Source organism: Peromyscus maniculatus, chromosome 11, assembly GCF_049852395.1.
Source record: "Peromyscus maniculatus bairdii isolate BWxNUB_F1_BW_parent chromosome 11, HU_Pman_BW_mat_3.1, whole genome shotgun sequence".
NCBI classification, from domain to species: Eukaryota; Metazoa; Chordata; class Mammalia; order Rodentia; family Cricetidae; genus Peromyscus; species Peromyscus maniculatus.
The window spans coordinates 89,582,632-89,605,695 of record NC_134862.1 but is presented as its reverse complement, the minus strand read 5'-3'; the positions used below and the strand labels follow the sequence as shown (position 1 = coordinate 89,605,695).

General features: G+C 52.2%; 2 protein-coding genes across 3 annotated transcripts; both read right to left on the bottom strand.

Annotated features, from left to right (window-relative positions):
- Positions 1 to 8,287: 8,287 nt before the first annotated feature.
- Positions 8,288 to 12,133, bottom strand: Pycr2 (pyrroline-5-carboxylate reductase 2). The gene is made up of 7 exons (XM_006974183.4): positions 11,877 to 12,133; positions 11,566 to 11,636; positions 10,368 to 10,547; positions 10,013 to 10,234; positions 9,701 to 9,793; positions 9,440 to 9,603; positions 8,288 to 8,929 (listed from the first exon to the last, which is right to left on the bottom strand). The coding sequence occupies exons 1-7, from the start codon at positions 11,941 to 11,943 to the stop codon at positions 8,764 to 8,766; spliced, it is 963 nt and encodes a 320-aa protein (XP_006974245.1). The 5' UTR covers positions 11,944 to 12,133; the 3' UTR covers positions 8,288 to 8,763.
- Positions 12,134 to 18,628: 6,495 nt separating this feature from the next.
- LOC102904519 (left-right determination factor 2) lies at positions 18,629 to 22,227 on the bottom strand. Of its 2 annotated transcripts, XM_015993023.3 has the most exons (5): positions 21,961 to 22,227; positions 21,145 to 21,187; positions 20,941 to 21,042; positions 20,492 to 20,737; positions 18,629 to 20,074 (listed from the first exon to the last, which is right to left on the bottom strand). In XM_015993023.3, the coding sequence occupies exons 1-5, from the start codon at positions 22,208 to 22,210 to the stop codon at positions 19,711 to 19,713; spliced, it is 1,005 nt and encodes a 334-aa protein (XP_015848509.3). In that variant the 5' UTR covers positions 22,211 to 22,227; the 3' UTR covers positions 18,629 to 19,710. The 2 variants fall into 2 exon arrangements, with proteins under 2 accessions (XP_015848509.3, XP_006974246.3); XM_006974184.4 differs by having other exon boundaries at positions 20,941 to 21,187.
- Positions 22,228 to 23,064: the final 837 nt, after the last annotated feature.

The window sequence follows — 23,064 nt, the reverse complement described above, 5'->3', positions numbered from 1 at the left end:
TTGAGACAGGGTCTCTGAATTCCCTGGAGCTCACTGATTCACTGGACACGCCGGCCATGAAGCTCGGGGACCCCGTCTCCACCTCCCCAGCAGGGAGATGAAAGGCACACACCGCCAGGCCCAGTTTCTTCACGTGGGCTCTAGGCATGGAGCTGGGGGACCCCTGTCTCCACCTCCCCAGCAGGGAGATGAAAGGCACACACTGCCAGGCCCAGTTTCTTCACGTGGGCTCTAGGCATGGAGCTGGGGGACCCCTGTCTCCACCTCCCCAGCAGGGAGATGAAAGGCGCACACCGCCAGGCCCAGTTTCTTCACGTGGGCTCTAGGCATGGTGCTCCGCTCTTTCCCACTAGTGCTGTCCCCTGAGCCACTCGGTTTTCTTTTTTTGGCAAAGACGAATGGTGCTTCCTCCCTGTTTAATCTGCCTGTGAATGAGCCTGTCTTCCAAGTACAGCCTCCTCTCTCCTGGTCACCCCCACACCCAGCACACACACACTCTCCATGCCTCTCTCCTGATCACCCCCACACCCAGCACACACACACTCTCCATGTCTCTCTCCTGGTCACCCCCACACCCAGCACACACACACACACACACACACACACACACACACACACACACACACACACACACGCTCTTCATGCCTCTCTCCTGATCACCCCCACATCCAGCACACACACACACACACACACTCTTCATGCCTTGCTCCCCTACTTTACCCACACTGGTCCCACACATAGGTCACATTAGCCACCTTACCCTGTACCCCCTTTTCTCTAGCTTAAAAATGTCCCTTATCTTTCCTTGGCTGCATCTGACCACAGCCCCCTGCCACGTTGGCCTCAGGTCTCAGGCCTGTCTCTCTTCCCCGACTGGTTACACACATGTCCACCGAGCTCACTGAGCACTGAACTGGCAGTGGTTTTTCTGGATCTCCATTCGTTTTTTTTCCTCTCACAGATCTGGGTCTGCATTAGAGGAAGCCATCCGGTCTGGGTGTGTTTGTAAGGCCAGGCTGGATGCACAGGAAGTACTTAGTGTGCGAGGAATGAACAGGTGCATGCTAGCTGGGTTTCAGCAGGTGCTCTTTGCTTTGTTTGTTTTTGTTTTTTTTTTTTTCAAGACAGGTTTTCTCTGTGTAGCTTTGTGCCTTCCCTGGAACTCGCTTTGGAGACCAGGCTGGCCTCGAACTCACAGAGATCCGCCTGCCTCTGCCTCCCAAGTGCTGGGATTAAAGGCGTGTGCCACCAATGCCCGGCCGCTCCTTGCATTTTATCCCCCCCAACTCAGAGGAAGGTCAGAATTACCGGAAGAAGACCCTTTGTCTCTGCCCCTCCCCCAGCCTTCTTCCTTACCCTGAGTCACCTGGCTCTCTTTACTCGCCACTATTTCCTTTAGCTGCTCAGAATGTCTCAGGATGTTGACATCATAAAACCGGGGTGGGGAGTGGGGGGAGTCTTGGCACATAAGTAATTTTTACTTTATGTATCTATAACATGCTGTGGGATGGTCTGTATGTCAAATCTGTTGCTCTGATTGGTCAATAAATAAAACACTGATTGGCCAGTGGCCAGGCAGGAAGTAGGTGGGACAAGGAGAGAGGAGAGTTCTGGGAAGCAGAAGGCTGAGGCGGAGAGACACTGCCAGCCGCAGCCATGACCAGCAGCATGTGAAGACGCCGGTAAGCCACCAGCCACGTGGCAAGGTATAGATTTATGGAAATGGATTAATTTAAGCTATAAGAACAGTTAGCAAGAAGCCTGCCACGGCCATACAGTTTGTAAGCAATATAAGTCTCTGAGTTTACTTGGTTGGGTCTGAGTGGCTGTGGGACTGACAGGTGACAGAGATTTGTCCTGACTGTGGGCCAGGCAGGAAAACTCTAGTTACAATAACAAGATCTCAATAGACATATATGCATTGTGTATTATGTAGGGATTTCTCCCCGGCCCTTGCCAGCTTTCTGAGAATGTTGGCTGTCAGTCCCGGTCAGCCCACTTCAAGTTAATGGGAGCCTGTCAGGTTCCCGAGAACAGTGTCCAGCAGTGGTTCTCACACCTGCCTGAGGATTCGACATTCCTACAGGGTTCTCAGGGACTCTAAGCCAAGGTTTAGTGTGGGGTCTGCTGCACTACAGAGACAGAGAATGGGGGGTGGGTGGGGGAGCCAGCTGATCAATAGCTGAGCACATTCAGGGAGCACTGAGTTGGGGAGCACTGAGTTGGGGAGCATTATGGATGGTGGACAGTAATACAGTTGGAGACAGAAGTGCTTGCTCCATGCCCTTTCATCTCTCATCATCAAAAAGGGAGGCGGGTGGCATAGGCCTATAATTCCAGCTACTCCAGAGGCAGAGGAAGAAGACTGGGGGCGTTCAAGGCCTGCCTGGGAAGCTCATTGAAACCCTGTCTCCAAAAGGGGAAAACCCCATGCCTAATGAATGAGGCCCTGGGTTCCAACCCAAACACTGCAAAAAAAAAATAAACTAAAAAGGCAGAGGTCACGGCAGGGAACAGGGCCATGGGCCCAGGCAGCCCGAAGCCATGGCCCTGGTTCTGTTGCCCACTAGACTTTCTGTGCTTCGGTCTTCTTGCAGATTATAACAGAACAGCACTTTCAAGTTCTGGGGGCTCACGCCTGCCACCCGCCAGTTCTTTGTCTCCCTTAAACCCCAGCACCAGCAGGGAGAGCCTGTGCTCACCCTCAGGTGGCAAGGTGACCTGGTAGGATGTGATCCGACTCTCTAGGCCTGTCTGTGCAGGACTGGTGGACACTCCTTCCTTCAGATGACCTGGAGAGGCTGGGTACAGCAAGCAATTGATAATGGCAGGACGCTCTGCCCGGGAGCCCAGAAGGGATGCATGCGAGTTTGGGGGTCACAAGAGAGCAGCTGCGCAGCTCTACATCCCTGTGACTGCTGTGGCAGAGGCTAGAAGGAAGCAGAGCATATAGACTTGGGTTTTCCTCTCTGCAGAACACTGAACTTCACAGTGGAAACAGGAAGTCACCAGCTGCTCTCCTGCCCTCTTCCTGTCCCCCCAACACCCTCCCCAGCCCAGGTTTGGCTCCCAGAGCTCCACAGTACGCGTCCTCTGGTGGTCAGTCCTCTACTCTGCAACCACACTAAGGGAACTTACTAGGCTCAAGCACCTTGAATCAACTTTCTTCTCTGACTGGGGACATCTACAGGAGTCATCAGTGCTGTCCTCAAGGGCTCTGACAGCTTGTCCTTGAGTTAAGTGGGCAAACTGGGAAAAGGACTCAGATCTGGAAGATGGAATGTTGCTGCCAGCAACCCCAGCTGCCTCAGCTGCGGATACCCACCTTTGGCCTGGGGATCTTACTGGAGGCGATAGGTAACAGCACCCTTGTTAATTCAAAAGTGTCGCTATGGAGCAAAGGGTTGATTTCAAGAAAATAACAGTCCAAGCAAGATACCAAGTACCAACAACCGACATGGGCAAAGGGGCGGAGCTGCGGTGCAGACTGTAAGCCAGCCCAGTTAAATGCTTTCTCTTAGAAGAGTTGTCTGGGTCATGGTGTTTCTCCTCCATTCTGAATTCTAAGACAGGGAAAACTAAACTGGAATGTCTTATGTAGTATCTCTTCCGTCCATCAATGGCGGAGTGTTTTTTTCTCACCAGGTTAATTAGTAAACTGCTAGAAGAGCAAAGGCCTGGGTTCTAATCCTCACGGCCAGGAAGCCTTGGGCAAGTCACATCTCTATTTCAGTTTCTGGTTATGTCATTAAAATGGAAAATAAGCAAAGTGTGGTACTTCTGTAGCTTTGTGCCTTTCTTGGATCTCACTCTGTAGACCAGGCTGGCCTTGAACTCACAAAGATCTGCCTGCCTCTGCCTCCCAAGTGCTGGGATTAAAGGCGTGTGCCACCACTGCATGGCCCATGGGGCATTTTTACACCTGAGTCACTGCACAGCTTGTAGGAACCTGGGCAGGCAACCATGCAGCTCGGACTGACCCCTCCCCTCCATAACCACACACACAAGTTCCCTTCTCTCTTATGAAGCCCAGCCAGGGTCTGATCAAGGAACTTTTTTTTTTTTTTTCCCTGAAAGGGATTTTCTGTATAACAGTTCTGGCTGTCCTGGAACTCACTTTGTAGACCAGGCTGGCCTTGAACTCACAGAGATCCTCCCGAATGCTGGGATTAAAGGTGTGCACCACCACCACCTGGTGGAAGGTACTCTTATATGACTCCACATGTAGGGACTTCCTTAACAAATGCTCTCCTGTCAGGAACAGGACCACACATGACCTCCTCTCATCTTCTGGTTATGTTGGTGCTAGTGGGGAAACTGAGGGCTTTTCTCCTCCTGACCACTCACTCCACGCTCAGCCCCACGCCCAGCTCCCGCTTTAATAAAGATGCAGTTCCCATTTTACTGAAGCTTGGAGAGAACACAGCCCTTGAGGGGAGAAGCTTGCAACAAACCTAAGTATGTATAAAATCAGATCTCAGATCTAATCAAGGAGCCCTCCAGTGGCCCCTCTAGGAGGCAGGATGAGGAGGCTCTCCCAATATTGAACTATCTCTGTCTGTCTGCCATCCAAAGACCCTCAGGGTGTTCCAGCTCCAGTGTCCATTCCCAGTCATTTTTATTTCCAAGGATGGAGCACTCATCCACATGCTCTTTCTGGAGCTTAAAGCCATCGTGAAACTGGGTTTCCTCTCAGCTTGCTTTAAGTGTCCCTCAGCTGCTCTTCTCTCCTCCCTGAAGACTCTCAAGGCTGCAAGAATGGGCAGAGTGTGGGGCTGGAGAGATGGCTCAGCAGTGAAGAGCACTGGCTGCTCTTCCAGAGGACCCAGGTTCAATTCCCAGCACCCACGTGCAGCTCACAACTGTCTGCAACTCCAGTTTCAGGGGACCGGACACCTGCACACAGACATACATGCAGACAAAACACCAATGCACATTAAATAAATAAATCTAAAAAAAAAAAAAAAAAAAAAAAAAAAAAAAACAGGCAGGGTAGGATTTCACACACTGAAAAGGCCAGGGTAGCACCACCCTGAAGATACGTTTGATAACAGTCACTGCTTTGCCATGGTGGTACATGCTTGTAATCCCAGCCCTTGAGAGGCTGAAGCTGGAAGCTTCCAAATTTGAGGGCAGCCTTGGTTTAACCGAGTTCAAAGCTGGCTTGGGTCAGTATAGCAAGAAGCAAAAACCTAAACAAAACAAACAAAAAACCCCACTCCTCACTGAGAAAACGATGTCAAAACTGAATTAGCAGGTTCAAGGTCAGGCTAAAGGCTGTGTGTCATTCAGCCATAAAGCACACACTTGGCATGCTCAAGGTCCTGGGTTAGTCTCAGCATAGAGGGCAAAAAAGGGGGCTAGAAAAATGCAAAGTTATCATCTAGTAGACCAGAGGTTCCCTTAAGCATATCAGCAAGCTGTTGAGCCTGACATTCACAAGAGCTGTCAAGCCAGGCAGTAGTGGCGCACGCCTTTAATCCCAGTCCTCAGCGGGCAGAGGCAGGCAGATCTGAGTTCGAGGCCGGCATGGTCTACAGATCGAGTTCCAGCACAGCCAGGGCTATACAGAGAAACCTTTTCTCATAAAAAAACAAAACAATTCGGTCCCGGGGTTTCGGCACCAAAGGAAAAAAAAAGAAAAGAAAAGAAAAAGAAAAAACAAAGCAGTGTGCACTATTGGTACCATGTCCTAGTCTGGGCCTAGGAAGATGGTCAACAACTAACCACCTTCCTACATATAGCTCCCAGGCCATAGGAGAGGAAGGGACATGGAAAAGTGAATGACAGTAACAGTTATCATTTGAGACATGTCATTGTCACAGGAGCCCACGGAGCTAACTGCACAGGTGGGCTTCTTCAAGAAGAGGTGGGGCCCAGAGGACTTGTCTACTCACCTGTGCCAAGGATGGCATTTCCATGCCAAGAGTGCTCCTGGACACAGCTCAGAGCAGAGCAGGGTAGACAGGGTACGCTCCAGCCCCAACCACCCAGGACTCACAAGTCCTGAAGTCCCGGCACCTGGCAGCATCCTCAGGGATCCCAAATGTACCTGGTGACTAGGATATACCTTCATAGAGATTTTTATCTACGTAGCAGTATCTAAGGTTTATGTAATGTGCCTATAATCCCAGCATTAAAGATGCTAAGTAAAGATTGCTGTGAGTTCAAGACCAGCCTGGTCTATGGAAGAATACTGTGTCTCAAATCAAAAGCTGCCTCTGGGCAGGTCTTGCTCCTGCCCCAGTCCCACCCAGGTCCCCCTTCTACTGGTGTGTGTGTGTGTGTGTGTGTGTGTGTGTGTGTGTGTGTGTGTGTTTGTGTGTACCCTTCTTACTTCCTTTTATATCTCATTTCTGTATGGTGTGTATATGCGAGAGGAGGGAGATGTAGCCATGTGTCCCACAGCACACGTGGTATCCGTTCTCTCCTTCCGCCTTTATGTGGACGCCAGGGACCAAAACTCAAGACACCCAGCTCTTTGGTACCGCTGACTGAAGCAGGGCCTTATGCACACTAAACACACACCCTCCCACTCAGCCACATCCCTAGTCCCCACCACACCCACTGACGCTCCGTCTGCTTTTCCTAGTGAAGGCACAGCACACGGCAGGCTGTAAGGTCTTTACAGGCACACACAGAAGAGCCCTACATGCCGAGGCAAAGCCGGTCCAGCCAGGCCCTTGGGCACCAGGAACCCCCAGTGTCTCTGGAGTATTGCTTAGCAACAGTCATGTAGGCCTGCAGGGGATTCAAGAGTGTGTTTGTATTTCTGCACTCCGTAAAAATGAGCAGTGCAGTGGAAAAACCAAGCCTGCTAAATCTTTCTCTTTTCTTCCTCACTGCTGGGGATAAAGCCAGGGCTTCTGCATGCCGGCTAAGTGTTCTACCACTGGGCTTCACTTCCAGCCCCAAAGTGTTCAGTCTTTTTAACTTCCAAAATCAAGCCCGCTAACTGCAAGCAACCAAGCAGAATAAAGGCGGTGGGAAGGCAAGTCAACTTCAGCCCGCTGCCCCAGAGGATCCCCTGCTGGTGGCCAGGCAGAGCTGCTTGCCCATGTCAGAAAAGTAAAACAGCGGTGTAAATAGGGAAACATTTTTCTGAGGCCCTCAGAAGAGTTCACCATGTGAAGTTGGTGTCGAAGGCTACTTCAGGTCCTGTGAGGACAAGAGAGAGGAGCTGGAACAGGGTCACTCACAGTCTGTGTGGACAGATGGCCCTGGCATCCTATGAAGTGAGGAAAAAGACACATCCTTCCAACTTCAAAACCTGCCCCCACACTGACACTTCCACCAACCAAGGCCACACTCACTCCAGCAAAGGCAACCTCTTAATAGTGCCACTCCCTGTGAGATAATGGGGCCAATTACTTTTAAACTACTACATATCTGTTAAAATAGCAATAAACCAAAATGCTTGGCAATAAATGTTGGCAATGATATAGAGAAATTGGAACTTTCATGTACTGCTGGTGAGAAGGTAAAGTGGTCCTCTCTCTCTCTCTCAAATAAATAAATGTAAATAATAAAAGCTACAACATGACCTAGAAAAAAAAAGACACATCCTTCCACCTGACGAGAACCCCTGTGCCTGCCAACACTGGAGCTTCTCTGCCACCAGACTTTGGCTCATCCAAGGGCATGCCTAAGCCTGGGACAGGTTACTACTCACTTTGGCTCTCAGGGCCTGGCTCTTTACCCCTCATCCGTCCTTCAATCCTTGGACAATGCTGCCTTCCAGGGAGGCCCAGAACATGACAGGGGTGGTTTGAATGAGATTTCCCTGACAAGTCTTGGGAATTGAATACTGGGTCCCCAGCTGGTGATGGTGTGGGAAGTTGCTGGAGGAAGTCTGGCCATAGGGGTGGGTTCTGAGGCTTCGGTTAACCCTCTGCCTGCTGACTGTGGTTCAACACGTGAGCTCCCAGCTGTTTGTGCTGCCATCGTGGACTCTAGGCCCCTGGAACCACACGCACAAAATAAACTGTGTCTTCTCTGAGCTGCCTCGGGCATGGTGTCTTACCACAGCAATGAAACAGTGACTAAGACAATGACTTAGAAGTAAGAAAAAGCCCAAGGTGGTGGCGCACACCTTTAGTCTCAGCAATCGGGAGGCAAAGGCAGGCGGATCTCTCTGAGTTCGAGACCAGCCTGGTCTACAGAGCGAGTTCTAGGATAGCCAGGACTATACAGAGAAACTCTGTCTCAAGGGGGAAAAAAAGGCAGAGACAAGAGGATTACTACAAGTCAGGGCCAGCCTGGGCTACAGTGAGACTCTATCAAAAATAAATAAATAAAATCTTTATTAAAGCAGCTAGAACTAGCAATGACCATCACCTTGTATTGGGACACCTGTGAAACCAGAGTCAAGCAAAAGCCTCGTGGAATTCCCCACACTTCCAACGGCAACAGTAAGTCACTTGCTTCTACATGTTTTTAATTCAGAGGATGGGCCTTCCCTCTCTCCCCTCTCACCTCACCCTGAGGTCAAACTGAACCACTCCTGAGATCTAACTAAAGTTCACAGACATCTGCTGAGGGGGGTTGCTAACTCAGGGCCCCCCACCTCTCTCAGAGAGGCGTGCAGGACTGACTACCCGGCTTCGGGCGTCAGCTGCCTCTTCAGAGCACCTTCTGCCGGGGGCCAAGAGAAGGGAGGACTCGGTGCCACCAAGTAAACAGATCCAAGCAGCATCGTTCACCGGGGCCTACGCCTGCCCCTCCCGGCGCTGCTGGGGACAGGGACACCCCACGGAGTCCTCCTCAGTCCTTCTTGCTTCCCTGGGCGGGGCTTCTCGTGAGGAGCTTCCCTGGACTGGGCGGGGCCAGCGTGGACACTGTGGGTGATTCCAGCTTCACTCTGTCCAGGAGGGTCTTCTTGAGGGCAGCAGGGGAGACCTTTTCTTGGTCAGCCATGGACTGCAGCTCCCTGTAGACAGAGCCCCACAGAGAAGGTGGCAAACCTTGGAGCCAGAGCTTTGAGCCTTCCAGTCATACAGCCCCAGACCCTCAACCTGATCCCACCCCGACTCAGAATCCCAAACCAAAGAGGCTCCAGGCTTCTCAAGGGTCATCTCTAACTAAGCCGGGAGTGTCACAGTCGTTTCATGTGATCCAAGCTAGACAGCATCCAGTGACATCTGGGACCACACAGGAAAGGGATGTATGGGAAGTTACAGGGTCTGAGCTCAAAGTTATAGCCTGTTTGTCCTTAACTTCCCCATCTACAAATCAAAGCTAATCATAACTATCAGAACTGTGGCAAGAGCTGGGTGAAGCGAGGCTACCAAACCTTTACTCAAGGAAGCCAAGTGAGCTGTGGTCACCAACGAGCACAGACTCCGACATCACTCGTGAGACCCAAGAGAGGGGAACCAGCCCATCACAGGGCAGGCTGGGAATGAGAGAACTCAGGCCGGGGAGAGCAGGGCACACCCACCGTGTTCGGATACAGGAGGCCTCGACTGCATTGATGAGCAGAGAGCGGAAGCCCCCACTCTCCAGGAAGTGCAGGGCATGGATAGTGGCCCCCCCAGGCGAGCAGACGTTGTCCTTGAGCTGGCCTGGGTGGTCCTCTGAGTCCAGCAGCATTTTAGCTGCTCCCTGAGGCACAAGGGGGCATTAGAATCAAACTACGCCCAAAGCTCAGTAACACCCCCCCAAAACACAACCCTCGGGTCAAACATGCAAAGACACCGACCAACAATGCCTGAGCTCCTAGTCGGACCGCCAGGCGCCGTGGCACGCCCATCTTCACCCCACCGTCTGCCAGGGCATCCAGAGCCATAAATGCCTGTGGAGATAACTCTCTGAACCTGGGAAACAAGCACCAAGCACCCACTACCCCCAGGGGCTGCTTTCTCTGACAACCGGAACTAGTCCTCAGGGTCAGCTCCTTCCACCAGCCAGCCACGCCCAGGAGACGAGCGTAACTACTGCCCTCCCCTCCTCTGCCAGCCCCTCCCGTCGCCTAGAATCCACACAAGCCGGTGGGCAAGCGAGGGCCACTCACATAGGCAGGCCCGCTGCCGCTGAGTCCCGTGATGGCGTCGATGAGGTCCTCCTCCACCTCCGTGCAGAAGCCCACGCTGCTCATGAGCTGCTCCAGCAGCTTCCCGTCCTCCACCAGAGCGTGGGTGCCCGTGGCATACACTGTGGCCCCCTCTCGAACCACCACCGGGGTGTTGGTCATGCAGCGGATCACTTTTGGGGATGGCTGGAACGCCGTCAGCTTCTAGGGCAGGAGAGCAGGCCAACTGAGTGCCCAGGGCATCCAGCGCAGTCCCCCCGCCCCCCAGGTCCGGCCCATCAGCAGCCACGCACAGGCCGCCCCTCCTCTCCCACGAAGGGCACCGGGGCATCAGCACCTTCTCCACAGAACTGATGGTGACGCCAGCCGCACAGGAGACCACGATGTGCCTCTCCTGCACGTCGGCCCCAATCTCATCCAGGATGAAGGGGATGATGTGCGGCTTCACAGCCAGGAACAGAACGTCACTGTGCCGTACGGTGTCCTTATTGCTTCGGGTCAGATTCACGCCCATCCTCTGCAGGAGAAGAGGACCCAGTCAATAGTGCTAGGCAATGCCGATGAGCCCAGGCCTCCCACGGGACAGCCAACTCTCGGCCAGCTGCAGCCAAAACTCTTTATTCTGTCCCTTCAGGGCTCCATGATGACCCCCAAATGACAACTGTCCATTCCTGCCACTGGGCAACAAGGCACAGATGCTAGGCAGGACAAGCTTCTCCACAGTGGCCAGAAAAGAGGCTGTTTCCCTCGACCCCAGCAATCTTCTGACACCCCTCTGCCAGGGGAGAACCCCCATGGCGGGAAGAGCACATAGAGGGGTGAAATATCAGCACAAAGCCCACTCCCAGCCTAGTAGCCAGAGAACCTAGTTTACTAGAGTAGCAAGCCTCTACAACTCCCCGCCCCCAGGACTCCCAAGTGAGTGAGTATCAGGGCCCTACAGTGTTAGGGATGGAAGTCCACACTAGGCACAAACACTGCCTCTCCGGCTGTCCTGTGCCACACTGGCCAGATTTTATAAGACTTTAAGATCCTGAGCTTTATTGAAAGAAACCAACTCACCAGGTCCTTTCCCAACGCGGTCATTTACAACAGGAAAGGGTTACAGAGAATGAGAAAACAGCCTCGGAGTGGCTGACTACTTCAGAGTCACACCACCCATCAATGGAGAAAAATCACACTTCCGGCTCACTCGGTGACTCGGGCCTGTGATTCCCAACACTTGGAAAGCTGAAGTAGTAGAACTTTCCAGACTTATACGGACTAGGTAGTGAGCTCAAAGCAAAGTAGACTAGCCAACAAAAAGTCATTCCTATATACCTATACTTACACACACACACACACACACACACACACACACACACACACACACACACACCCCAGTGTCTGGATCTGACCCAAACTTTTCCTGGGGGCTCCCACCACACGAGAAGGTGGAGAGGGCTTGTCATGACAAGCAGCCAGACACAGGTCACTTCAGATCACGCTTTTCCTGGGGCCTCTACCTCCTTCCCGCTCCCCTCCATCCCTCCTACCCTGAGCGCAGACACCGTGGGCAGGTCCATTTCCGGGGAGCTGGCTATGATCTTGTGAGCCGACAGGACGCCTACAGAGAAACAAGGTTTTCCAACAGGGGATCGTGGCCCAGTCATGCCATCAACCCATCCAAGGAAGCCCACGGCAGCTCATGCACTGCCGGCCTCCGACGCTATGGCATCCAGGCAGATGGCTGCAAACCTCCCATTCGCTCACACATGCACGCACGCACGCACGCGCTCGCTCACTCACCACTCCTCACTCACTCGTTCCCTCGGGCGAGCCGGAGGGCTGACCACGCGTGGCTCACCTGCAGCCGTGAAGCCCCGAGCCAGCGCACAGGCCAGCTGGCCCGCGCCGATGAAACCCACACTCATGGCCGCAGGACCCCGGCAAAGCGCCGACCCGGAGACGCTGGGAATCCCCGGCGCAGGGTCCACGCGTGGAAAAAGCCGGACCCGAAGAGCTCGGTGCGGCTTCCAAGCCCGTCTGCACCGCTAGCAGGCCCTGGCAAGCCCAGAGCATCCACCGCCAGAGACGCCAGGCCTCAGGTAGGCCACGTGTCCCAGGCAACCAATCCGAGGCTGAGGGCTCGGGGCGGGCCAATCGGTGGCGTTGCCCGGTCGTGTGCCCGCCTCCTGCTGGCTCAGTGGGTGGAGCCTGTGGCTGTGCCGGAGCCCGCCAGACGTCCCCGCGAGTGGGCGTCCCCCGGGGCGCCGGGATTTCCTGGTTCGGGCGGCTGGTTTCTGACTCTGGTCCAGGAGTGGAATCTCCAAAGCGTCTGCTCGAGATGAACGCCACGTGGAGACCAGGAGATGCCAGGACAGCACCTGCAATTCCCGAGTGTCAGGGGAAGCCGGCTTCGGCGTGCTCCTTCGGAAGTAGAATTAGGTAGAAAAGACCAATTATTGGAGGACGGGTTGTTGGTTTATATAGTGGTTCACTTCAAGCACGGCTCGCTCTGCCTCGGTGCCAAGCATGATTCCACTTGCTACCTGGAACAGGATGACCTGGAGAAGTAGCTAACACAGTAGGTCCTTGTCCCTAACAACCTGCTGACTGCCACTTTGGCTTCTGTGAAACCTTACTCGCTTGCCCACACCACTTGTGGTTTTAGAGTATAAAATGAGAATACACACTGGACCCAGCACCGGAGCCTTTCAGGAGGCACTCTCTCTTCCACGCTCCTTAGTACCAGTACCGTAGTGCTTATTCCAGAAAGGTGCCCGTTACATGTCCAGACCCCCGGGAGGGCCCCCAAGCAGCCTCGGGTTGGGTTTGGTATTTGGAGAGTGTCTCCCTGTATAGCCCAGGCTGGCCTCAAGCTTGTGACCTCCCTGCCTTACCCTCTTGAGTGATGGGATTATGGGCGTGTAGAACACGAAATTCTCTCAACTATCTATCTATCTATCTATCTATCATCTATCTATCTATCTATTTATCTATCTATCTATCTATACATCTATCTATCTATATGTGTGTGTGTATATATATAACTTGTTTTCATGTTCCTTGGTGTCTTGCCTGCATATATGAGTGTCAGAAGCCCTGGAACTGGAGTTACAGACAGGTCTGAGCTGCCATGTGGGTGCTGGGGATTGAACCTGGCCCCTTTGGAGGAGCAGTCAGTGCTCCCAAATGCTGAGCCATCTCTCCAGCCCCCAAACATAAATTTCTATAGTATACAATTCATAAGCAGTTTCCAATGCCACCAAAAAGTTACCTTAGATAAGATTTTAACGTGTACTTATTCTACCCATGGATGTCCTCTACCATTGTAACCATTGTCCAAAAGCTAATATCCATTCATTCAATAGGTATCAATAGAGCCAGGTTCTGGGGACACAGTTGTAAACGAATATTAAGTGGAACAATTATTTTATTATTATTAAAGATTTATTTATCATGTATACAGTGTTCTTTTGACCTGAAGAGGGCACCAGATCTCATTACAAGATGGTTGTGAGCCACCAAGTGGTTTCTGGGAATTGAACTCAGGACCTCTGGAAGAGGAGTCAGTGCTCTTAACCACTGAGCCACCTCTCCAGCCCCAATTATTTTTTTTTTAAGTGTGTGCATGAGTAAAAGAGCGAGAGCCACGGTGCTCCTGTGGAGGTCAGAGGACAGCTTCCGGGAGGCCATTCCATCTTCTTGAACAGAGCCTCTAGTTTCTGCACTTGTGATGCCATGTAGTTCAGGCGCGTTTCCAGACGGTTCTCATGTCGACACCTCCGGCTTCCAGTGGGATTATAGATATCACTGCATCCAGGTTTCTACCTTGATTCTGAGGATCAAATTTCTGTTACCAGGCTTTGCTAGGACAAGTGCCTTTGGCTCCTAAGCCGTCTCCCCGGGCCGTATCACATTAATTTAGATTTAGGAAATCTTCTCCCCGCCCCCCCCAGTGCCATTTATTGAAGGAGAGAGGAGGTCTTAAATACAGGCTTACAGCACAATGGGAGAACCCTGGAGGGCAGAAGTTCGATACCCATGTTTTACAATCTTGCATCTAAGCTGTTAACGCCCATTATGCAGGATACATAGACAAGGAACTTTCCTTAAGCATTCAGGAGGGTGGAACCCGGCAGGGAATTAGCATTGGGAGGATATCAAGGTCAAGGTCAGCAAGCAAGGCAAGTTACCCAAAATGGGGGCCAGGGGCCTACAGGTCCCCCTTTTACTAGAAAATGACTTAGGTTGCGTGGGACGTCAGCAGGTCACCACCTTACCTAATTTAGGAAATCTTTGTGTTATTGTGATGAAATCCCAGTGTGGATCCCTAAAAGTGAGATTTCTAGGATTCCAGTTTGCGCCCCTCCCCCACCCCACCCCCACCCCCGAGTCTTGCTTTTTTGCCCAGGCTGGTCTTAAGCTCCCACACTCACTGGACCTTCCTGCCAGTTTTCTAAGAAGCAGAAACTACCTGCAGCCTGCTGAAGTGATGTAGACGAGGCGTCCCTATCGTCCCACCCAGCCACGTGGGACACACCCTCCAGGAGGGCCCCAGCCTGAGGGTGCTGTCCTGCCGTGGGATTACTTCCTCCCTGGCCTGTCTCAAGGGTGCAGCCCCTCCCCTCCCTGTCCTCCCAGCCAGTCGTCATTCAGCCTCCTCCCTCCCCTCCATCCTGTGCTCTCCCCTCCAGCAGTCGGAAGGTGGACGTTTCATTTTTATCAGGGCGTCAGGGCCTTCCTCCGGTCTTATCCTCCGGCAACAGGCCTGCCCCTTTCTGAGAACTGGGGTGATCCAGGCTGAGCTGCCCGCAGCCGGGTAGGTGGCAAGTCTCCAGCACCCAGCCCTCCCTCACCTTATTTTATTACATGGTTGTCCCTGTTGATAACACAAAAATTGGAAATTAGGTTCAGTAGAAAAGCTGTCCTTTTTTTCCCCATTTCAGTACAGGGGTTGGGGGGGTTGAGGGGGATGGACCTCGGGCCTTGCACAGAGCAGGCAGTGAGTGTCTCACCATTGACCTGCCCCCCAGCACATCTTCCATGTCACCGCCTAAGGAGAACCAATGTGACATTTTTGGAGAATAGCCCTATACTTCTTTTCCCTACAAAGTGAGGCACGTCTTGAAATAGATTTTTTTTCCTAATCTTGATGCTTTTATAAGAACAATTCAGTGAGAAGCCGGAACCGGTTGTGACCTTAACACTCGGGTGGGTGGCCAAAGCAGGAAGATGGAGAGTTCAGGCCGGTCTGGGATATATGATGAAAGAAATCCTGTCTCAAAAAAGGAGTTAAAATTCCAATTTACTGTTGGAGGGCTGGCGATATAGCTCAGTTGGTGGCGCACACAGGGCTGGGCTGTCTCCCTCACGCTGTGTAACCGGTGAGATAGTGCAGTCCCAGCGACTCCGGCACTTGGGAGGTGGGAGCAGGAAGATCAGAAGTTCAGGGTCATCCTCGGCTTACAAACAAACAAATGTATTAGACAACACATTTCATACAAAGAACAGACGAAACTAAACCATTTTAGAGGCAAAACTGATGGAACTCTTATCTCTGGATTTTGTTTGTTTGAGACAGGGTTTCTTTCTGTGGGGGGGGGGCCATCCCAGCCCCACTTTTTCACAGGGTATTCTTGAGCAGCAGCAGCAGGAAATATTAGATAGAAATACAGCTAGAGAGAGACAGACAGAAAACACAGGACAGCCTCGGGAGGGCCAGGATCCTAATCCACCGGCCCAGAACTTTATTCCGAAGGGCTTTTTATAACACTGCCAAGGGGAGGGGCAAAGGACCTCCCCCTTGCTAGTTACAGCCAAGTGCAGACCCTTCCAAACACCTGGAACTCAGGCCCAGGTCCAATCACCCTCTTTGTGCAGACCTGCTGGGTAAAGCCACTAGGAAACCTAACGGGCTCCAATATGCCTGTAGCCTTGGCTGTCCTGGAACCACCTATATGGACAAGAATAGTCTTGAATTCAGTATCCCCGGATTTTTTCACCATCTCACCCACTGTCTCAAACCCTGGGACAAATGACTGAGGTGCCTGTTTAACATAGCAAAGCAGATCTGGACACCAGGCTCTCCCTGCAGCCCTCAGTCCCTCCCTGTTACAGGGTGTGGCTGGCCTACCCCCTCACTCCCCCAACCCCCTATCCCACCCCACCCTCTCCCCAGAACTCTCCAGCCCGGGGACTGGCCTGCCCTTCTTTCTCCCAGAGGCCCTTCTCTATATAATTAGGTCATGCTGGTTACCAGCCTCTTCTTTTACCCTGTGCCCTCTTGACGGCTGCACCTGGTCCCCCTCCCCTCTCCCCTTCCTCTTTCCTCAGTGGCTCAGGATCCTGCCCACTCCAGACTCTCCCAGAAGTGCCTGCCTCTGGCTATACTTTCCCTTTTATCTACAATAAACTTTCTCCTCCACCATACCTAGGAGCAGTCCTGTCTTTCCCTTTTTTATTTCTTGTTTTCATTCACTATGTGCGGTATGGCTGAGTGTGTATATATTAAAAAATTACCAGAGTGAGCTGGGCGGTGGTGGCGCACACCTTTAGTCCCAGCACTTGGGAGGCAGAAGCAGGCGGATCTCTGAATTCAAGGCCAGCCTGCGCTACAGAGTGAGTTCCAGGACAGTCATGGCTACACAGAGAGAGAAACTCTGTCTCCAAAAACAAAACAAAACAAAAAGTAGACTGAACCTCTAACAATATGTTTAAAAAAATATAGCCGAGCAGTGGTGGCGCACGCCTTTAATCCCAGCACTCAGGAGGCAGAGGCAGGCGGATCTCTGTGAGTTCGAGGCCAGCCTGGGCTACCAAGTGAGTCCCAGGAAAGGTGCAAAGCTACACAGAGAAACCCTGTCTCGAAAAAACCAAAAAAAAAAAGAAAGAAAAAAAAATATAATGTGTTTCCCTGACAAGGAGACATGACCAAGGTTAGACCGCGCAGGGTGCAAGTGAGCAGTTCACACAGCTCCACTAACTCCGCTTCCCTCCTTCCTGTTCCCCACTCCTTTCTTCTAGAAGATTGTGTTTGTTATTTATGTGCATGAGAGCACTTGTGTGCGGAGGTCACATGACAGCTCCGAGCACTGATTCTCTCCTCCCACAACACGTTCCAGGGATCCAACTGGGGCCTCAGGCCTGATGGAAGCATCTTTACCCAGGGAACCATCCCGCTGGCTGGCTTGATTTATTTTTCTTTTCATCTCATTATTATACCACCATGCCCAGCTGTTAGTTTATTGTTTGTTTGCATTGTCTAGGAATGAAACCTGGGGCTTTGTGTATGCTGGACAAGTGATCTACCACTGAGCTACAATCCCTAGCTCTAGTTCATTTAATTCTTGCAAGTGAAAAAAAATATAGAATTATGTCCAATTTCCAGCTAAGTGTGATGCCCATGCACACTTGTAATCTCAACCTCCAAGAGGCTGAGGCAAAAGAAAAAAAGTCTGAGGCAGGAAGATCGAATGTTCAAGGTCAGCCTGGGCTATACAACATAGGACCCTGCCTCAAAAAAACTGTACAAACAAATACAAAATTGAAAAATAAAAGAGTCCCACTTCTGATGGGATTTGGCTTACAGCCTGTATTTGTTTTCTTCTCTCAAGAAACAGAGTTTTGTGATGTTCCCTGTCAAGATGTAAAAGAAATATCTGTTCATACCAAATAAGGAAATGCAGACAGACCAATGATTCTGACAAGCCCGGCTTCACCACAGAAAGGGTGAAGTCCTCAGGCCGCCAGCTCCCAAGACAAAAAGCAGAGTTCTTTTGGGAAACCGAGATCAGAGCGCCACCTAGTGTTAGAGCAGCGGAGATGACTGTAGACTCCAGCCACAAAGGCAGACCAGAACCAGATGGGAAAAGGAGATTTAATCTATACCCTGGCCTTGCTCTTACCAAGGATTCTGCTGTTCTCACCGTCCAACTGCGGGAAAAATGGTTTCATTATATAAATTGGCTTCATTAATGTGTAGGGGTAATTTGTATGCATGTATATCTCGCACCGCATGCGTGCCCAGTACCCACAGAGGCTGGAAGATGGTTCCGGGTCCTGTGAAAATGTAGTTACAGACAGTTGTGAGCTGCCATCTGGGTGTTGGGAATCGAACCTGGATCCTCTAGAAGATCCCCAAGGATAATTTTTTCCCCCTACAGTCTATCTTGTACATAAACAATAGTGTCTTAGTTACTCTAACCAGGACTCAAAGGACTAGTCTCTGTGCATTAGTTTCAAGGATTTTTTTTTATTTAATTTTTTTTTTTAGTTTTTTTGAGACAAAAGAGGAAGTTTATGTAATTGTTCAAAATAATATTTTTGGGCCGGGTGGTGGTGCCTCCCAGCACTCGAGAGGCAGAGCCAGGCAGATCTCTGTGAGTTCGAGGCCAGCCTGGTCTACAAAGCAAGTTCCAGGAAAGGTGAAAAGCTACACAGAGAAACCCTGTCTTGAAAAACCAAAAAAAAAAAATTCTTTTTTTGAGTGGGAGTTGTATGGGGAATTTAAACAGTACAGTCTTCAAACTTCCAAAACCGGGAGTTCAAAGAAATCATGTTGCTATCATCCTCCACCCTCTTCTAGTAAAGAACACTAAAAATGACACAGAGACACAGACTGGAACATCGCTTTAATTTTGTCTCTTCAGATAATCTATGTTCAACTGGTTTTTGCTAAATACAAAAAACAAAGCCTCATGTTAACACACACATTTTCTCATGGTAGTTCTGTGAGATAGGGGGAAATGCTACACACACCCAGGTCACGCTGACACTACATTAGCACACACTGCTAGGGGCTGTCTGTCCCCAGGGCAATGAAGCCTCGGAGCTGAAGCCCACCACCCGTGTGTAACTCATGGGCTTCTGCATCGCCTTGAGACCCTGCTGTGGTCAGCTCCAAAAGCTAAGCATTTGATTTCCTGACCAGTGTCCCAACCCATAGCTCTTCACCCCCCTCCTTAGTGATCTTAGGACAAACACTACAGTGTGGATGTTGCCGTTGTTTTGATTTTGCTGTTGTTGTTTTGATTTGTTTTGTTTTCAGGTTTTTTCGAGACAGGGTTTCTCTGTGTAGTCCTGGCTGTCTTGGAACTCGCTCTGTAGACCAGGCTGGCCTCGAACTCAGAGATCCGCCTTCCCCTGCTGGGATTAAAGGCGTGAGCGCCACCACCACCTGGCCACAGTGCCTTCATTTCAGCACTTGGAAGGCAGAGAGAGGTGTATTTTTGAGTCTGAGGCCGCCCTGGCTACATATCGAGACCCTGTCCCAAAAGAAATTTAAAAAAGTCTAGAGTGTGCTAGTGTTGAGGAGGCTCTCTTCCAGATGTTCTCCTGTCTAGGGCTCACTGGGATTTCTCTGTTTGCTTTGTTTTGTGGAATGAATTCAAATACCACCATGTGACAGAGTAAATGAGCCGATTCCCCTGTTCTCACCATAGGGTTTTGTTGCACAATTATCTGAGAATTGGCCCGAAAACAGATTCAGCTGGCAATGTCCACTGCTTAGCCATGTCGTCTACCAAGTGCACCAGGGTGTCCTGGTGGAGTGACATTATTATTTACTCACATAAGTGCTTAGACTGGGTGATGGACAAGGAAGCCAAGACATGGAGGACTGTAGGGCAAAGGTGAAAGGTGGATACTGAGTCAGGACAAGTCAACTTACTAAGTGTAAAACTGTGGGAACAAGGGGACTACAGATCTATCCCCCTGGGTATGAGCGCCCCATCGGAGGCACAGCTACACTTCTGTACCCTCATGTTGGGCAGGCTGACCACCTGAGGCCTGGTCCTGCCTCCCACCTTCATGCTGACAATCACTGGCAGGGAAGTCATCTCTGAGGCAATGCACTGCCGTGGCCCCAGAAATGGCCACTTGATGGTCAGGGACTCCGGTGGCTGCAGGCAGCTGCCCACACACTCATAGATCAGGAACCCTGGGGGTTCGAGGATCCAGTTCTCCGCCCACTTCATCCCCTGCAGGTCAAGGTACATCTCTTGGCGACAGCATCGGGTGCCTTTGGTCACTCGGGCCTCAGGGTTACAATTGCCTTGAGCTCTGTGGAGAGGAGAGATCAAAAGTCACCTGACGGACAGGGCCAAGGTCAGGAGCCTCTGAGAAGGAGACTTAACCATCCATGTCTTAAAGGCATTCAAAGAGAACTCCTGCGGTTAAAGAGTGAATAAACATGTCTAGAACATAAAGTCAGCTACTGCCTGCTAAGGGCTGCTCTGGGTATCAGCCCTGGCTGTCCCGGGACTCGCTCTGTGGACCAGTGGAAACGGGTTGTTACAATAACGTGTGTAATTCAGTATTTGACCAATACCATTTCTAAATGCACCCCTAGAAACTACTGTGGGTACGAATGGGTCGTCTCCTAGGGCAGCCTACACAGCGCACCCCTAAGCCGGCCCAAGAAACGGGGGAAGGATGACCCAGCCTTGCATCTCCGGCTATCTAAGCCCCAGCGCCTACCCATAGTCCTTGAGGTCCAGCGTGTGCAGCTCCAGCTGTGGCTCGCCCTGACCCTCGCTGCCCGGCGCCCCTTGCGCAGCAAACCGGACCAACTTGTGTGCGCTCCAGGTCCCCGGGCCCAGGTGCTCCCTCTGCACCGACACCTGCAGCAGCAGCGGCTGCCTCGGCCGGCTCAGCTGCTGCCAGAAGTTCACGGCCTCGGTCACGTCGAAGGCCTTCCAGCCGCTCTCGTAGACGGACACGAGCCTGAGACACAGCGGCGAGTCAGGAGGAGGAGTCTCCGGTCCCGTCCTGTCCCCACCCCATCGTCCCATCCTCTGCTGCTCCCCTCCCCCAATAGGGCGGAGCCGAGCTCCCCAACCCCCCCCCCCCGCGCCCCCGAGACACACACACACACACACACACACACACACACACACACACACACACACACACCCTACAACTAATACCTAGAGTCGATGAGGGCGGTGCGGTTGGAGCCGTCCTCACGAACTCTCAGCCACTCAATGGTGACCCGAGCCCGGGCACCGTGGGGGGACAGCCTTTCATGCCTCCGGAGAGCAGTTCTGGGGACCGGTTCCTGGAACAGCCGCAGCACGGCCTGCACCAGCTCGCTGTTAGGCGGTAGCCGCTGCTCCATGCCGAACACTAGCAAGTGCGTGGAGGTCTCGGACACCAGGAACCTGCCTGCCACCTCTGTGAACGTGGACAGAGTCAGCCGGGCCTCTACAGGAGCTGTGAGACCTCTAGGATGGCAGGGCCACTGTGCTGGGAGCTGGCTGGGACAGAGCCTTCCCCATTCTGTGGCTCTGGTACAAAGCCGCTTACTTAAAATCTCCCGCGGAAACTTGTTCTCTAAACCTCCCCACCCAAGTACAAAGAGCTCTGGGACCCAGAACTCAGGGAGCTTCAAAGAGAATTCAAAGAGTGAGGTCCTCACAGGTGCCTGGCCTTGGCTCTGGCTGTGTCTTGAGGACTGGTCCCAGCCCTTAGGGGAGAGGCCCCTGCATCTCAACATCTGGCTTCCTCTGTCCTCAAGATGCTGGTTTGTTTGTTTTTTAACCCAAAGCAGCTTCAGCCAGACACCCATTTCAGCGTTCATAGTACAAAACACAGTTGGCCTCTGTTCCAGACGGTCCTAAGTGGTGACTCCAGGAATGTCATACTACTGCTTCCAGAAAAATTGAGTCCTTGCTATTCCCTACCCATACCCCTAAGATTCTGCTTTTCCATGCTTTCCTTCCCTTCTCTGGGTCTGGGCCTTGCCCATTACTCCAGCCTGGATCTACCTCCTCCTGCCCCTGAGAGTCCTCAGGCACAGGCCGAGCCTGGGGCCTAGACCCAGCCACCCTCCAAGGCCATGTTTACATTTCACTGTTCCTCAGACTAAGGCAACCCCCACCCCCAAGGCACACACAGAAAGGGTCCCCTGACATCACCAGAGACCAGGGGCAGCAAGAAGAGCTCACCTCTGAAGTTCTGGCTGAACCTCTTGCCTCGGGCGCGGTCAACATGGCTTCGCTGCAGCAGGGCCACGTACTGGGCCCTCACCTGGGCAGGGATGGCCATTCCCTCCACATCCACCCTGTCCAGCACGGGAGCCTGGCTGAGCTGCAGCTGCTGCAGTAGTCTGACCAGGACCTGCTCCTCGGTCACAGCCGCCCCACGGCCAGCCAGGGGGAGCACCCAGAGTACCCAGCACAGCCACAGGGACCGCATGGCGCTGGCCAGGAGGGGCTGTGGATGTGTGCGTCCCTCAAGTGCCCCCGAAAAGCTCTTGGGGCCTAGATGGCCTGCTGCGGACTGGGGCTGGCTTTCTTTATAGCTGGCCCTGGGGTGGGGGGCAGGGAGGAAGGACAAGAAGGTCACACCCCGGGGACCTCCTGGGAGCTCGACACCAGACAAGTCCCGGAGCCCTGAGGAGGGGCTGTCTAGAAAGGGTATGAAGAGCTGTCTGGAAGACACACAGGCCGGAGTTTCTGGCTATGGGGCCCCTGCCCCTCAACAATGCTGTTCACGCCCATTGGAGTTATCTGACAATATCACAGTCCCGGAAAAAGAAAAGTTGCTTTCACGAGCTGCTGAAGTCTCCTGATTTTTAATAAATGTATATATACCATGTCACTTATATAGCCCTGGCTGGGCTGCAACTTTTGGAAACAAGCCTAGATCAGGCTGGGCCCCAAACTTTGTGACAATCCTCCTGCCTTTACCCACACCCCCCTCCCCCCAAGACTGCAGGAGTGCATCACTATGCCCGACCGGTTTAAGTCTCTTGAAGACGTCTCCTGGAGGTCAGGCTAGGCCTAGGTTTGTTCGTGGGGAAGGAAAGAGGGAGCAGAGTCCTGTATTCCTGCTGCATCTGGTCACTTTCACAGATATCTCAGAGTCAAGGGAGCGCTACATCCTTCAGTCCCCTCATGAGTCCCCCGGGGTTCATCAGGGTCCTCTACCCCACTCCCCCCCCCCACTGCAGAAAAAAGAGGTGCTGCTAACTAGAGATTTGGTAGCACAGTCTCAGGAAACGTGATGCCTGCCCCGTGTCTTGCCCTCAGAGTACCACAGAACATGCC